The sequence below is a fragment of the Myotis myotis genome, unplaced genomic scaffold, assembly GCF_014108235.1.
Source record: "Myotis myotis isolate mMyoMyo1 unplaced genomic scaffold, mMyoMyo1.p scaffold_m19_p_5, whole genome shotgun sequence".
In the NCBI taxonomy this organism is placed as follows: domain Eukaryota; kingdom Metazoa; phylum Chordata; class Mammalia; order Chiroptera; family Vespertilionidae; genus Myotis; species Myotis myotis.
Genome location: NW_023416357.1, coordinates 68,895,553 through 68,913,053, shown reverse-complemented (window position 1 = coordinate 68,913,053; position 17,501 = coordinate 68,895,553). Strand labels below are relative to the sequence as shown.

At 34.0% G+C, this 17,501-nt stretch overlaps 1 protein-coding gene across 3 annotated transcripts in view; it reads right to left on the bottom strand.

Annotated features, from left to right (window-relative positions):
- Positions 1-6,412: 6,412 nt before the first annotated feature.
- Positions 6,413-17,501, bottom strand: part of AP3S1 (adaptor related protein complex 3 subunit sigma 1) — a 51,599-nt gene continuing 40,510 nt past the window's right edge. Inside the window, exons 5-6 of one of the 3 annotated variants that reach the window (XM_036310179.1) lie at positions 16,428-16,535; positions 6,413-7,138 (exon numbers count right to left, since the gene is read on the bottom strand). In XM_036310179.1, coding sequence (XP_036166072.1) covers positions 7,010-7,138; positions 16,428-16,535 — 237 coding nt within the window. In that variant the 3' untranslated portion in view covers positions 6,413-7,009. Of the gene's footprint in view, positions 7,139-12,574; positions 12,976-16,427; positions 16,536-17,501 lie in introns of those variants that run through there. The other 2 variants (XM_036310180.1, XM_036310181.1) reach the window with 2 other exon arrangements.

The window sequence follows — 17,501 nt, the reverse complement described above, 5'->3', positions numbered from 1 at the left end:
TCACTGGGAGTTATGCAAGCGGAGTACTTCTACTCTACTGCTTAGTGTCCACCTGTTGGAAACAGAGCGCTATATAAGGGTTGGTATGTTACATCCTGGAGAATGTTCCCCATCTTCACAGGGTATCTATCATCATGTGTGCCTTTTTAAAAGATATTATATTGCTCTATAAGTCTAGCAGCTTCCGAGTTGGGCAGCAAATGACAAGATCAGTTGATCTCTCTGTTCTGAATTCACTGCTGCACCCCTTTTGCTATGAAGCCCTTTGTGATGCTATGTAGGATCCCAGGTAGGTGCTTGAATAGAGATGTTGGCTATGGTTATGCAGCCAGGAAAGAAAAGTTCATACCCAAATTGTATCAATTCCAGTAAGGATTAATTCATTACCCTTTCTAAGATGGAAGGGGTCCAAACTTACTTGCCACCAAGTGGCTGCTTGGTTTTCTCAAGGGAAGGTACTGTATCAGGGGCTCACCATTGATCTTTGTTATTGGTAGATAAAATACAAGGTGGAGCAAAAGTAGGTTTACAGTTGTAAGTACACAAAATAGTTTATTCTTGTATTATTATTTATTAATTGTGGAACTGAGGCTGCCACCCTGACATTGCAGTTAGTTCATTAAGATAATTTACCCATACAAACAACTGTAAACCTACTTTTGCCCCACCCTGTATTTGACACAAGCAGTAGCTAAATCAGCCTTGATGAGTAGAAGGCCCATGCTGTTGGACCATGGGTATCCTCCATTCCTAGCTACTTCATTCAAATTCCCATTGTGCCAAACACTGCAGTGGCCAATAACAGCCACATTAACACTTTACTGAGTCATTCTACTTGGTGGTGTCTTTGCTGATGAGTAACATCCAATTGATTCAAAAACCTTCATATTTTCATGTTCATTCATATAGATCTACCCACATGCCTCTTCCCTAAACTTCTTGTTCCTGATCTTCTAATCTTTCTTCTTCTAGGTCTTTGGTTAACAACCAAGCCATTAGCTACTGCCTGAGTCTACCTTGTAGATCTGCTCAAAGATACCATATCAGGCACAGCAGCTACAAGTGGAGTTACAACTTAATAAAATTTGGGGCAGTCCACTGTCATCCTCCAGGATCCAACTCTAGGGAACAGACTGGCCAATTAAATGGGGATGTGATGGAGGCCACTATTCTAGCATCTTTTAGGTGTTTAAGTGTAGCACTAATATTTTTCTCCTCCCCAAGATGCATATTGCTATATACTTTTTACTGTGGCTGACAGTATGGGGACAATTTCTAAGCTTCCTCTTAATCTTCTTCTCTACAACAGTTCTTATCTCAAAGGCAAAGGAACCACTATAGAATTTCCCCCAAACACTAACAGATATTTGAGTGATGAGGAAAATTACCTCTAGGTGGACCTGTGGACTCAGTGGACTCGCTGAGCTAGATGTGGGCCAAGACTGAATTTATTATTCAGCCCCCTTATGCTCCCACTCTAATACAAACTGGACCTTGCCATGTTTTTGGCTCTAGCTACAACTTCGTGCTCCCTGCCCTGGACTTCTCTGCCACCCCAGTTGGAATGTTATAGTAACCTTCTTGGCACTCCTATATGCACGCTAATAGGGACAAATGGGCATAATGTTTGGTCTCTAGTCATCAACGTCAACTTGGAAACTATGCCTAATAATCCTCAAAATATTGGGTATTTTCTATTTCCCAGTGTATGGTTACTCAAGTCTCCTTAGAGCAGTGGGAAAATAATTAACATGCACTTGCTGTGGTGTGCAGGGTCCTTCCTCTGTCAATCAATGAGTTCTGGGTCTGAGAACTGGTTCAGGAACAGAAACTGAACAAGAGTTCATAACATTTTATTGTGATGGCTGTTCTCAGCCTCCTGATCATCCATTTTTTTAAAAATTTTATTTCTGATTATAAGATTGGGCAATGCCTTTACTGGTTGGCCATCTACCTGGTGCCTAGGGTTCCATTAACCATCTCTATAGCTTTCTGCAGATCAGGAACTGAGGCTGCCACCCTGACCTTGCAGTTAGTTCATTATTTACTTACTTTGTTCCTGCCAGTTAAGTGCCACAAGCTGGTACCTATTATTTCAGGATCTCATCACCCCCATTGTTATTAGGACACCCAGATCTATAACACCATTTCCTACCATAAGTCCTGGCCTTAAGAAGACAGCCACTACTGAACTTGCTTAATACCCAATGGGGGCTTCAATCTGGGAACTCATATTCTTATGATCTACATAATCTTCAAAAAAAAATTTTATAATTGTCTCCCCTACATTTTCTTTTTCTTCCTCTTCTGGAACTGGTCAGAGAGTGAATTACCTACTGGACAGAGAGTGATCCTCTAATTTTACCTTTTCTTTTCTTATCCATCTATTTGTCTTTTCCTACTTTCTGGGAATCCTCTCAACTTTCTCATCCATTCCTTCATTAAATATTCCATGTTATACTACTTAAAAATATGCCCAAGAGCTTCATCTTGTTCCCCAAATGTTCCTTCCTTGCTCCTATTCTTGACCTTAGCCTGGGTTCCCTAAAAGCAGAGCCTCGAAAGCAGGCTTATACACAGGCAATTTTGAGAAGAATGTAATCCCAGGAAAGTGTAGAAGATGGGCACTAAATGGAGGAGACAAAGTTTAAAATTTAAAAGTAAAAAGAGGATGCAGATAACTGGCTCTCAATCCCAGAGGACTTCCTGAGAAATCTTTTTGAAATATTCTCAGAACTCTAAGGTACAAAAAGGAGAAATGCCTATTCAATTCACGGGTCTCAGATTGGAGTTAATTTTCCCTCAACTCCAAATTGTGCATATAGGAGTGTCAAGGTTACTACATTCCAATTGGGGTGGCACAGAAGTCCAGGGCAGGGAACAGAAAGTTGTAGCTAGAGCCAAAAACATGGCAAGGTCCAGTTGTAGTTGACCATGAAGAGGTAGTTACTGCAGCAATGTCTGGACTGAGGTTTCTGAAGTGATACACAAAGGGTGTCTGATACAGTGGGACTAGTAATGACTACTTTTAGTTTTTTAAGGTCTTTCCTGTTAGTTTCATTATGTTTTATGTAGATCTCTATCTTTCAAATCAGCAGCTCTCCTCAAGTGTTTGATGATGATCTGTGCTGCATGCTCATATGTGAGGCCCTAAAAACCAGTCTGCAAGCTATGTGTGCATGGGAGAGGCTTTTCAACAGAAGAGCTCTAGTGAAGGATGATAATGGATAGCCCATATCAGTAAGAAAATTTAAAACATCATTAATTGTAGGTCTTTTCTCTTGGGTGAATTTCCCAGTGGAAGAATAGGCTACGATTTCCTGCTGAGAATAGGGTATAAGCCTGACTGCCAACAATCTGAGTGCTGTGGGGACAAAGCACCAATGAGAATGTATCTTTAGGGTAATCACCTGGCTCCTAGTTCAGTTCCCCTGTCCTCAACTGTGCTTATACCTGTAGTCTCCTGTAGGGGAGAATAAAAGGCTAAGGCAATTGCTAAGGTTTGTGATATGGTGAATGGAATATAGATCTCTAGGTAATTCTCCCATTTTCACTTGTACCTCCAATTCCTAAAATCTTCAGGGTTCTGCAGTGCAAATCCACATACCTCCACAGTTATTTTACTGCCAACTTAAATTTCAGCTACCTCAATTATATACCTCTCATTTATGTTTTCCAGTTTCCAAAATTATACACCTGTTATCATCTCTCTGATTTTTTTTTTTTTGACCTTTTGGATTTATATTATTTAAAAATTCTTTACCGTCATTCACTTCAGTGTGGTCTGAGAGAACACAAACATAAATGTGCTTAATAATCAATGTTTAACTGGAAGTTTCTGACTTGTTAATTCCCAAAGTATTAAAAGGCTTTAAGAGTGTCAAGGTTACTACATTCCAATTGGGGTGGCACAGAAGTCCAGGGCAGGGAACAGAAAGTTGTAGCTAGAGCCAAAAACATGGCAAGGTCCAGTTGTAGTTGACCATGAAGAGGTAGTTACTGCAGCAATGTCTGGACTGAGGTTTCTGAAGTGATACACAAATAGCCTGGCTGGCGTGGCTCAATGGTTAAATGTTGACCTATGAACCAGCAGATCACGTTTGTCAGGGCACATGCCTGGGTTGCAGGCGCTATCCTCTGTGGGGGGCGTGCAAGAGGTAGCCAATCAATGATTCTCTTTCATCATTGATGTTTCTCTCTCTCTCCCACTCCCTTCTTCTCTGAAATCAAAAATATATTTTTAAATAGTATCCCTTATTGTGCACCATTCATGAATAAACAGTGTAAATGATTTATAATTAGGGCCATTAAATAACTCACTCTCCCTCTGCCCTTTCTGCTATGGCTCCTTGATGTTTTTCAAACATCTCAAGCATGCCCTTACATATCTGGGCCTTGCCAATGCTATTTCCTCTGTCTGGATTACTCTTGCCCCACAGATCTCCACAACTCCCTCCTTGCTACTTCCAGGTTTTTATTCAAATATTACTTCATCAGTGATGCCTTCCCCTACCCACTCTATGGATCACAGTAACAGCCCAACTCACTGCCTAACTTGTTACTCCCTATACCCTTTTCTCCAGCTTTATCTATCTCCACAGTACTTATCATCACCTGACATATTATATATTTGTTTGTTTGTGGCCATTTAAATTTATGCTACAATATAAACTCATTTGTTCCCTGCTATATCCAAGTACCTAGAACAAGCCTGGCACATAGCTGATGCTCAGTAAGTATTTACTAAGGGAAAAAGGAAGGGGAAGAGGAGGAATGTTGATTGGTTGTTTGAGCATTGTATTTCATAGAATATAATGGAAATAAAACACTTTTGATTGTTTCTTTAGATTAAAGTATGATCTTGCCCAGAGGTTTCCCTAATAAGGGCACATCCTTAACAAACAAAACTTAATCTTCCCATAATCCCCACACACACCGCCCCCTCCACCCCTCCACCCCCCCCCCCCCCCCAAAAAAAAAGAAAGAAAAGAGAAAGGAGGAAATACTGCCAGGGCGCCAGGCACTGTGTGTGGTATTGTATATAGCTCCATGAGAACGGGGACTTACTCACCTGGTACAGCAGGCACTTAAACATTTGTCGAATAACTGAAGACCAGGGATCTCCCCGAATGTTGCTTTGTATAACCATCCTCTAAGAATTTTACACATCTGTGAACTGATGGAAATAATCACCGACTGAATTTCCTGTTGCCTCAACAGGAAGAGGCTTAGAGACAGATTAATTTTATTTAGAAAAAAATAAAGTGACTTTGCTTACATCCCACAAATCTAACAAAATGTTTCAGAGAACATTTGGGGAGGGAAGACTAGCACGGTAAGGAAAACCTTGGTCTAATTGGAAGAGGAACCCCACACACTGTTCACAAGGTAAGACCAAATAAGAAAATGGGGGCCAATTCTGAGAAATCAGAATACGAATGTTAGGACTTAGGAAAATAGTATAGCTTTGACTTTGGGATGGGCTGATCAAGAGGAGTTCCAAAGGGTTTTGTGTTCAAAAGAAACTAAGTATTTGCTAAAATTATTTTTCAATATCTGAGCAAGAAGAGAGCAGACACAAGGTTTAAACCTTTATGTATAAAATGGATTCTACAATTTTTAGAAAAAGATGTCATGTCCCATTCCAGAACTCATCCTAGACAATGTGTTACGAGATACACTACTTTTGATTGTGAAATAATTGAGCTTTAGAATAATTCAGTGAGTTTCCGAATACATTGGGACTGCAGTTCTTGAACTTAATTCATGCCGGAAGCGATTTGTTTGAAAACTGAATCATTCCCCCCGCCCCCAGTAGAAATAATGTAAATTGAATTCATTCATTCCAGACCCCCAAATGATTCCATTTCAACCTTTCTCAGTTGCATTGTTTTTTGAGCACTTTCATACTCTTAGCAGTTTAAAATTGTGCTAATCGTCAATTTTGCCATGCCATTTTCAGTAGCCAGATCAGACAATTTTTTTTTTTTTAAGCTCTATCGTTGTTCTCACAACTTCCCTTTTCATTTTGCTGCTATCACTAACCTCCTAGGACCCACGGGGACTTACTGTAAGTATTTAATAATAATAAGCAGCAACAAAAGAAAACAAAAAATATTCACAGCACAATTTCCTGAGATGTTAACAATGTGAGGTTTAGTGGTAAACTGACTCAGACTTGCATATTCTCTCCTTTGTTTGCCACCTGAGAAACACGTGACTGATTATACAGGTATCCGCATGAAAGGGTTGTCCAGATGAAAACTGAAGTTTTGTTTGACAACCGAGACATTTTTTCCGTGAACAACTTGGTCAAGAATTGAATTGTTCGAGATGGGAGAGGCTCGAGAACTGAGGTCTGACTGTATTAAAGACATAAGTATAAATTTAACACACTGTCATTAACAGCTGCTTAACAGTGATAAAATACACTTTTATTTACTTTGTTGAGTAAGAGGGTCATAAAAAAATTATTGCTAAAGTAGATATCAGGCGAACAGAAAGGTGCTTTAAGAGTCCAGTTACCTTGGAGTTTATTTAAACTAAGAGGAAAAGGTCATAACGTTTTCATGCAATACATACTTGATTCTTTAAATAACAGTTGTGACAAATAACAGAAAGAATTAAGGAATGCTATACTTGTGATCCATACAAAACTCCAGCAACATTTTGAGTAATACATAATTTAAAGAAATGTTTCAAACACTTTTCGAAATACTATTGTTGCCAATACATAGAACCATGCCTTAGGTGGGCATAGGAATGCAGTTTAGAAAAGAAATTTTAAAAAAAAATCACACTGAAACTACTCAATTTCTTTAAAATCACTGAACAAGAAAAACAACATTGAACCGCCATACTGAGTTTACACAACTTCTATACAGTACCTTGACAAATCCAAGAGCAAAAGGTAAGACTCTCCTCCTCTATTTTTGGTAAACAACTGCATGGTAAACTTAGATGACTTTTCCCCCTGGATTTTACCTGGGAGTGGCCTTTTAAATTTTTTTTATTTAAAAGAGGGCAGGTTTGGCACTTTTATACTGATGTCACCAATGTTAATATTTCTTGGGATCTCAGGAAGATTCATATTCTTTACAGCTGAAACAGCACGGGCTGGAGCTCCCGCTAAGCCAGCCTGTATACAAAAGCAAATAAAAGAAAAAGAAGATGTACAACTCAGGTGTAGCTCACCAAAAAACACTAAGAATGGAGGACAATAATAAAAGATTTTCATATAACAAGCTAGAGACCAGATGGTAAGTTTGAATTGATATGGGATGGTTACATTGAAATACTAATCTATAAAGAGAAAACAGTTGACACATTAAAAAATACAGTGAATACATGCGATGATAATGTAAAGATTTAAACACAAATTAAACTGTACCACTTGTATATTACACATAATATTCAAATGACTAAAAGCTAGATCTCTACCTAATATCTTGATATAACTGACATATAAGCATGAAGCATATTTTACATTAGTTCTTTATTAAACATCTCATAACAATCATGATATATTCGGGGGTTTTGCTTTTAAAATGACATTTATTATCAATACATGCTGTGAAATAAAAATGAAAAGTAATAGATCATACTTGTTTAGTTTTTTTACTTAAGGCTAATGCCTTAAAACAATATATATATTTTAAATTATGGAGGCTATTCTAAACTTAAAGAAAGTTCTAGGACACTTAAAAAAAATCAGGCTTTTAAAGTAAAGCCCCAATCCAAAGAGAACAGGTCTGCCGAAAAATGAAACTGCAACAAGAGGATCATTCCAACCTTTGATGCATTAGTAAAGATATAACAATTAAAAATATTCTGTCATAACAAGTGGATTCAACAACGTATGTTTAGTTTACAAAATACAAATTTAAAGAATAGCATAAATGTAAAAGATAGCATATATAAAATTTAAAATTTATAAATAAAATTTAAAATTCTCAGTACCATTATTGTACAATATTTGGCTTTTATCTTAGTAGGAAAATTTATAATTTTGTGAAGTAATTTTGAAAGAAAATGTGCTTAAAAATAAAAGAAAAATGAACACATATCATTTTTCTCAAGTAGCTACAATAACAGTATTTGTATTTTTAAGGATTAATTTATATACCAATTCAATTTCATCAGTTTTTAGTCATGCTATATAATAAAGCCAACAAACATCTCAATTCTGTGCCATACATTGTCTTGCACAAAGATGACAATTAAGTAACAAAAACAAACCTTCAACTTTGTTTAGATTACATATATACAGGGGTTGGCAACAGTAGGTTTACAGTTGTTTGTATGGAAAATAATACAAATAATACAATAATTAATAAATAATAATAATAATATAAGAATAAACTCTACTTTGCTTACAACTGTAAACCTAATTTAGCCCACTCCTATATAAGAAGCAATGTTCATGTTATTAGAGACACTAGTTTTAAAGTCCCGTTTTGTAATTTTAGCTCATTTTTCTTATGTAATCCTACCTCTTTTGTTAATTAAAAAAATAATAATAAAGCTGTTACCTGAGAAAAATCTTGACTGATACAAAATAGGCCAGTGTAAACTATTTGCTGAATAAAGGATACAAACATTGTTAAGCAATGAAATAAAAGCCATGGATTATCAAGTCAGAATTGGAAATAATAGAAAAATCAGTAAAGTAGTATTAATAGAGGTGGTTCACACAGGCAATGCTAAGGGTGATATGGACGAAACACTCCATACGCTATTAGAGACTTAATAGAGCGGGGTCTTCAATTTCTATAATTTAATAGGGATTAGTTGTTTTGATGTATTATTAAAAATTTTATTGACCTCTACATTTATACCTACCTGAAGTAATGCAGATTTTGTTACAACTTACTTTTCTCCCATTGCCCCCAAAGACAAAGATATATATGAATATTACTTAGGGTAGCATAAATCATATTGAAAAGGGTCTTTAAGCTGATCATTTCAAGAGAATCAAAGAATAATTAAGTTCAAATAGCTTTCCCATGTTATAGGCTCTCTTCCTTTTAACAGGAAGTATGTTGTCTGCCAAGGGCACAAAAATTATTTTACAAAATCACAGATATCCTGGAACTAGTATCATTTTTCCAGGTAGAATAAATTTTATAATTTTTCTAAATAACAAACCAATTTGCCACTATTGTTACTTTGAAATTTCTATACAGGGTACAAATGATGACTAGGCTATAGAAAAGTATTGATTAAGATATTTAAATATAAATATTTTTAAAGGTATAAATTATTAGAGGATTTTGTGAAAAAGAGAAAAGGTAAATATGTGTGTATTTTACTGGACGCTATGATTTATATTATAAATAGTTAAAGTAATTGTTTTCAGTATTAAACTAAATATAATTGTCAAGAAGCCTTCTTTTCCATAATACCCTATATCATGAACAGCTAAACTGAACTTAAGCAGAGAAAATGAGAATAAAAATGCAGTCTGTTAGGTTTCATTAGGTTAAGTAATTTCTTTGTGACCAAAGATGGTGTCAACAGTTGGCTACTAATGAGAATATATAAAATCAATAGAGCAGTAGATTTAAATAGTATATTTGTGCCAAGTTCTTATTATGTAAAACCAAAAGAAGTTTCTAAGTACAACAAATTACAATTCTTTTAAACATAAGCAGCAAGCCATAGACATGCAAAGGATGATAACTACTCAGAACACGCAAATGGATTAAGAGAATCAAATTATTTCTCAAGCATGTTCAATACTTTTGTGTAGAATGTCATGAATTTAAATGGTACAAAATTTTAAAATTGTGATGTGTATGTCAATTAGGTTTTAATTAAAGAAACATTTTAAGAAAGCAGATTCTACAGAATATAAAATGTTAAGGAAAAATACAAGAAGGACTGTTGATTACTAAGTAGATGCTTATATGAGCTGTTAATGTTTATATACAAAAACTTAGGGCTTAAAAAAAACAAACTTCATGTTACCAGGTAGTCAACATCCTAACTGCTATATAATCAATTTCATTTTCAGACTTCCATGAAAGTGAAGTCTGAAACATTTTATTAAAGAATAAATCATAATTTGCCATTAGAAAATCAATTTGCCAACACTGAAATATAATTTTCATCTTAGTTTTTTTCTCAGTAAAGATATATTCAAAGCAACAAGACAACTTACACTCAAATTTATAGAAATGAAGTTTACCTGACTTCTTAGTAATTTATACAATTTAAAATGTAAAATGACAGTACAACATAGTTCTTAAAGATTTAGGATTACATAGTTGACACAAGCAGAAAAAAAAGGAATGAAATCCTACTGGAGAAATAACTTGTTTCCATCTATGTTATTTTACTTGAGCACCACCATGGCACGTAAACTGCAGCAATTCCACTAACAAAAACAAATATATGAACCCAAAGCTGTTAAGAGTATGAATTAGATGAAGGAATGAAGTACAGTATATAAAAGAATGGTCATGTTTTCTCTCCCATGAGATTAAATAAATTAACAGAATTAAGAGAAAGAAAACAAAATGAAGTCTGCAAGTATACCAAAATGAGGCCAAACAGATAGAAGACTTATACAGACATACTCTTGGAAATTTCAAGCACTGGAATCACAAAGATAATAATGGATGGATATGATTTTTTTTAATTTTGTTTTTAAATTGCCAGACCCAAAAATAAACAAAATATGTGCAAGCAAAACTAAAAAAGCAGCATTACTAAAATATATTTTTAAAAAATCTGAAAGCTCCCTTTTCCTCATGCAATAGCAATTAACTTTCTTGAAGGGGAAAGGAAAGAATCTAAATATTTATTTTATCTAAGACATAAAATACCAACCTACCATCTTAAAATATTTTTAAGCCTGAAATATAGCATAAGAAGATGGTAGTTGGAATAATTTGTACATACTAAAACCTTTACCCACCCTTCCTGCTGGAAGTTGGTATATGCACAGTCAAAATTTTGACCTAACAGCAAAGTGAAAGAACATCAACATTAATAAACACAATATTAAATGGTTTCAGACTCAAAATCATTAACAAAATAATGGCAGATTTTTAAACATGTTTTGAATGGAATAGAAAATGCCAATATTTTAATTTCTGAATGTATGGTAAAATAACTTTTAATCTGGGAACTTATAAGAGGCTTGCTCTTTGCTTTAAGGGCAGTGCTTTAATACTGCAATTATAAACAAAGAGATGAGAAATACTGATGACAATCCTCTAGTGAGTAAGAATATGGGATTTTATTAAAAATTTTATCAACATTAGAATATTTTATATGATCTTCATTTATAGTTTAATTTCTAGCACAGGAAGTGCCTGTGTGAAAATAATATAGTAGACTAATGCCATTCATGGATTTAATATAACTAGTTTTGACCTCAGGGGTCCCCACTGTAATTTTGTAGAACAGAATGACTGCATGTCAACATAGAGGGGCAGAACCAACTCACAGGTTGACTTCCCAACATCTGTTACTTAAGTCCCTTTTCTTATTCTATATTCTTTAAAAATAGAAACTTGATTTTAAAAAGTAAAAAAGCTAATTACTAGTTCTAGGTATGGAAGTTAAAAGACCCAAGTGGTTGATGGTTCTTTGTTAGAAAATAGCAATTTAATATAAATTAAAAGCTGGAACATTGGCAGTGATTTGGATCAATAGAATGATTTATTTATTTTCTATTGCAAGGATAAAGTAATATGGATCTAGGGACCAAATGTGGTACACCCAGCTTCATGATATAGCCTATGATCCTGGGATAAGATCTTAGAAAATCATCTATCTGATGCTGCTTCTCAAACACATCCAGAAAGCAATAATTTAGCGGCTAAATAGCTATATGCCATATTCTCAATGAGATTTTCCTAATTATAAGGTAGGTAATCTAACTTGTTAAGTTGATAGATTTTTTTCCTTCATGGGGTTCAATAAAGTATTTTTATTTTGAAGTTTTTAAATGGGGTCCTATAAACATTTTCATTTTTCCTGAAATGGCTTTGTACAAAAAAGTTGTTGCTCATCTACAGAGAAATATTTAAAAAGTAATTCAAACAGTTAACTTATGGTGTAAAAAATTTTTTTCAGAGAAAATTTAGTTTCATAAAGCTAGGAGTCTATTAAAAACATTTCTAATATTTGCCAATATGCTTCACAAAAACACTCAAAGTTTATAATATTTTTTGTCTTATTACGACATGTTTGGATGTTAGAAGGTTCCTACAGTAGAAATCCACTTTATTTTGGTAAATACATTTAATTCCACTTTTTAGAACATTTAATTCAATTTTAATAATTTCTGATCTTGTTTTTTATTGGCTACTTTTAATATGTACCTATTAGTCAAAACTAGTAAAAGCAATTCTGTTAAGACTTTGGAATTGCAGTACTATTTAACAGACACTGTTCTAAGCCTTCACTGCTTCCTACTTTGTATGCAAAACTTTGAAGGCTCAGCTTTTGGGTTTTAAATTCACAGTTTCCAAAACCTAGAAGGCAATTTTGTGTTAGAATCCTAATTTAGAAAGATGAGGGGAAAAAATCTATGAGTGTTAAAGTAAGATTGGTTCTGCCACATGATGCTCAAAATAAATTCTAAATTTAACATACCAAATAAATTGTCATTTCTACAAAATGTAATTTGTCAGTTAAATGACAATGTTTAAAAATAATAACAAAAAACTTAATCTTTCCTTTCACAATGCAGGCAGACAAAAAAAGAACAAAAATGACGATGATATACTAGAAAAATACACTAAGTCCAATAAAAGATGAGGAAACTACAAGGAGAAACTAGAATGAAAAATAGGCTACAGGGACTATATGGGTTCATTAACACAAAGAATTTTTGAGTCTGGCCTACATAATTAATTGCCTTTGACATCATTTTGCTTTCCCTTTTGTTAAAGTACATTTTTCTCAAAGTCAGCAATACCTTGTCTACCTGTCCTGTCTGGGAGATTGAAAGATAAAGGTCTGTAAAGAGAAGAATGGAAAGAGCTAGAAAGATCAGGATGTTCGGAAAAAAAAGAGGACTAACTTTAAAAAAGTAGTAACTAAAATCAGAGTCATTTTTCATCTTAAAAATAACATGAAATACATAAAAACTAACAAGTCTCCCCAACCCATCCTCCACCCACAGGGAGTCCTTTCATTCCTAGGCAGCTTCCTGGGTGCCTTTTAGACTTTTCCCAAATCCCACCAACTTCCCAGCTTAACCCCTCCTTTCACAAGATCCCAGTGTTACAAGCAAACCATTTTTCTATCAAAGCAGGATAGCTGAAAATACACTGAAAGCATATCTTTGCTTCTTCTCTCTTTAACCAGTTAATTGCCACAATATTTTGAATTTGATGAAAAAGGTCCGCTGTTTGTGTCTACAGAAGCTTATTGCGTACACATAGTTAAAGATCTGGGTGATCTTTGCTCCTACCTGTCTAGGTATTGGGAATGAAATTGGTTCACTTTTGATTGTTCTCTTTTGATTGATACTACCATTAACCCAAAATAATAAAATCTTTTAAATCTGACAAAGTAAAGGCACCTAGGTAGATCTATGTTATATTTTAAGAGCTTATCTTAAATTAAACCCAGGCTGATTTTTAAAAGATAAATGCTATTCTACATATCACTCAAATTAACTTTAAAAAAAAGATAACCAGATCTTGTCATCAATTATGATACTCTGAATTTTAATTAAGCCTTTCATGGTAAGTTTTTGTTTACATAATAGATCTTAATTAAATTAGTAATTTTGGGTTATTCTGCATTCATATGTTTGGTAGATATAACCAATTTAAGTAACCTGGAAATAGAACTCACATGAAAATTTCTGACATTTCAGTGTGTCTAAAATAAAGCTGGTAGACTTCCAAAGATACTTAAAATATATGAAAATCACTGAAAAATTACAAAAAGTCAAAATTATATTTCAACACAATTTCTTAAAATATGATCAGGACTAAATAGCCTCACTTTGACTTTTTATAACTAAATATTAGCAGACATCACATATAGAGAAACACTTACTGAACATATGTTGGGTTTTATCCCCAATCAGATTTAAAATAGACTTTCTTATAAAGGAGACAAAAAACAAAACAAAACTAATGTGGTAGCAGATAACAACTAATTATATATTAAAAGATTATTAGTGGATGAAAAATGGGAGTATTCACTAATATTCAGAACTATTTAAAATAGTATAATATTCTTATAACTTTCTATCAAAAATGTAAATTCTGCATTTCACTGCTCTTTATAAATTAAAAAACTGCTTAACAAAATATCACTGAATAACCAAAAAACAAATATCCATTATACAATTATTATAGGTCTTTTATGACTTTTGTCAATATTACATACATCACACACTAAGGAGAAAATAAAGAAAGAAAAGGACACCACCAATGGAAAGGAGTTTAAATACCTAGAAATTTTCAATGTGAAAATTCCAGAAAAGAAGTCTATATATTTTTACAGATAATTACACAGAATTGACAAATTATCAAATCCATTCATTTTATAGTGATTAATGGATTGTGTCACTGTCTGTCTCTTGGCATTTAAAATCTGTAACCATCGTTTTGTAATGAAAAGTTTAACAGATGATATAAATTGGCGAGATGAATTAGAGAAGACATCTGGGATTTGAGTTGCGGCAGAGAAGGAGTGGAGGTATTTAGCCTTCTGCCCTATGGTGCCACTGAGAAAGGACAGGACCTTTCGGAGGTACCTGTGAAGAAAGGGGAGCAGGACCTCTCCCTCCTCCAGATTCCTACCCTCTAGTGCCAGCCCCCTGTGAACTTCATCCCAAAGTGGAGCCGGGATAGAGCACAGGTTTGGGTGCTGGATGAAAGACAAGGGGGTGATTTGTGAGTCCCATGTAAATTTGTACATTGAAATATTTATGTTTGCATATATATTTGGTGTGCATGTAAAATGAGCCAATAAACCAGACTGTGTGTAAAAAGAAATTTTCAAATTATAATTTTAAGACTTTAAAAAACTACAGCTTAGAGTTTATAGTAAATCTTTTACTATACATTATATATTGCAAACCAACCACACTAAATAATATTCTGAATTGTTTTCCTTGTCCTAGTTTAATCTAGTTTATATTTTCCCCTTTCAAAAACAATACTTGAAAAATTGGCTATAGAACACACAAAATACATAGTTATTTAAAAGAGCCATAATTTTAAGCTCTTCACTATTATAAGTCTCTCCTTTGGAAAACCAATAGGGATGGTAAATTGAGATAAGAAGAAATTTTAAATAAAACACTGGAAAATGTTTTTATCAAAGTTTCAACTGTTTCTAACCCTCAGATTTCAGATTTATCCATCATCCTGTGTTTTACTCAGTTCTAATGAGCATAGTATTTATTTGTATTAAACTGATCCTTTAAAGTACCAATAAAATAATAATTCTTCAGAACTCACCTGTTGTAAATTAATGCTAACAGTTTTAATATCTTGTTGCTTTTATAGTACTTTATAACAATCAAACATCTGAACTTGTCCTAATAATTATAAAATATATTTTCCTAATCTATTAATACCAAAGGTAAGAGTATCCTCAAACATACACATCACTGAATGAGATATTAAGATGTTAGCTATCTAAACTTCTGCTACAGTAATAAATAACCAAAATAATGTGAACTTGAGTGGCTCTGCTAAAGCACCTGTCACTAATATTCAGCCTAGTACATGTGGGAGGAGTCACTAAATCTACAGTAGGGTTTTATACAATGCTAAAGTGCTGGCTGGTCCCCATTCACCTAACCTAACAGCACAAAGTTAGCACTGCATAACTAACCAAATCTTTCCTTTATAGAATGCAATAAAAGCCATGAATATATGTATCAACGAATAAAATATATGATTTAGCAAACTGGTCAGTAACCTTTGGGTAAGATCCAGAATTAAAAGATTAAGGTACTGAATTTCCCTTTTCAATATGTACTCAGGCTTGCTAAGCACCTATTATAACTTATTATTTCCTCATGAGAATTCCATTGCCTTTTCTCTCCTCTTCCAGAAATAGTTTTATAATGCTAAATTTATATATCTTTAAAATATAAGTCCTAAGATGTCCTTGATAATTACTGACTAATGTTTTAGAAAGCTAATATTCCATTTTCAAGTAAATAATTTCATTTTTAAGCAGTAAGAATTTGGAATTGTGTTAATTACCCAAGGCAGGTATGACCATGGCTAAAAGAAGGATGCACAACTACTTGGTGGGTAGTAGCCACAGAACATCTGGCATACTACAATATGTATATCCCACTTAAAAACTGGACAAGCATACCAATTGTACCTAAAGGTGATACTAAAGGACAAACAGTGAAAACTACAAATCATGCATAATTTATGACCATGTTTACCACCTTCACTAACTAGAGCACTTTCCGTTCTTACCTCAGATTTCTCCAGTTTATTTTGTGCATCAATTTGTGTAACAATCTCATTCATGTTGGTCTCCAATACCATTCCCCCCATCACCATTTCTGCAAGAATATTGTGAACCTAAAGGGAAAAAAATAATACACACCTATAGAGAAAACTCACTACAAAAACATTTCATAATTCCAGTAGTTTTTGGTTTAAATACTGCTGTGTCTACTTTATGAGCTGTATAATAAAATAATTTGGAATGAAGGCTTAAAACCCACTTTCATCACTACTGTGAAGCTTTAGGTAGTTATATATAACCTCTTTAAGTCTTATTTTAATGGGCTATAAAACAGAGATAATAATAGTATCTCCTTCATAGATTGCTGAAAAAATTAAATGAGGTCATCCATGGAAGTACCCAAAACAAAGTAAATGACCAATAAATATTAGCTACCTAATGATTTTGTTAGAGAGAAGAAGTGAGAGATAGAAACATCAATGATGAGAGAGACTCACCGATCAGCTATCTCCTGTACACCCCACAACCTGGGCATGTGCCCTGACTGGGAAACGAACTGCAACCTCTTGGTTCACAGGTCAACGCTCAACTGAGCCACATCGACCAGGCCGAAGGTAAGGTAATTTTTTAAAATCACTTTTTTGCTAAAAATTTAGGCCACTTATTTCAGACTATTTTATTCAATGGCTTAATAACTCAAATTAACATAAACTTAATACAGAAAAAAATCTATATATAGTAAAAGTGGAATCTCTTTCTTCTAAATTCTGTATTACCAATACCCAATAATACTGATTAGAAAACTCAGTCATTCTTCCCTTCTCTTACCTCCAGCTTTCAATAGGCTATCAGGGTCCTACTCTACTCTCTTTCATCCTTACTATACTGTCTTAGTTCATTTCTTTCTGGACTACTGCAACAGGTTCCTAAATTGATTTCTCTGTTTTTGATCTCCCACTTAACAATCCAACTTCCAAAAAAGAGCCACCTCTCCTTTTCTGTCTGTGAAAAATATCTACTAATCTTTAAAAATCCAGTTAAATGTAATTTCCTCCATTCACACAATCCTAGGAAGAGAA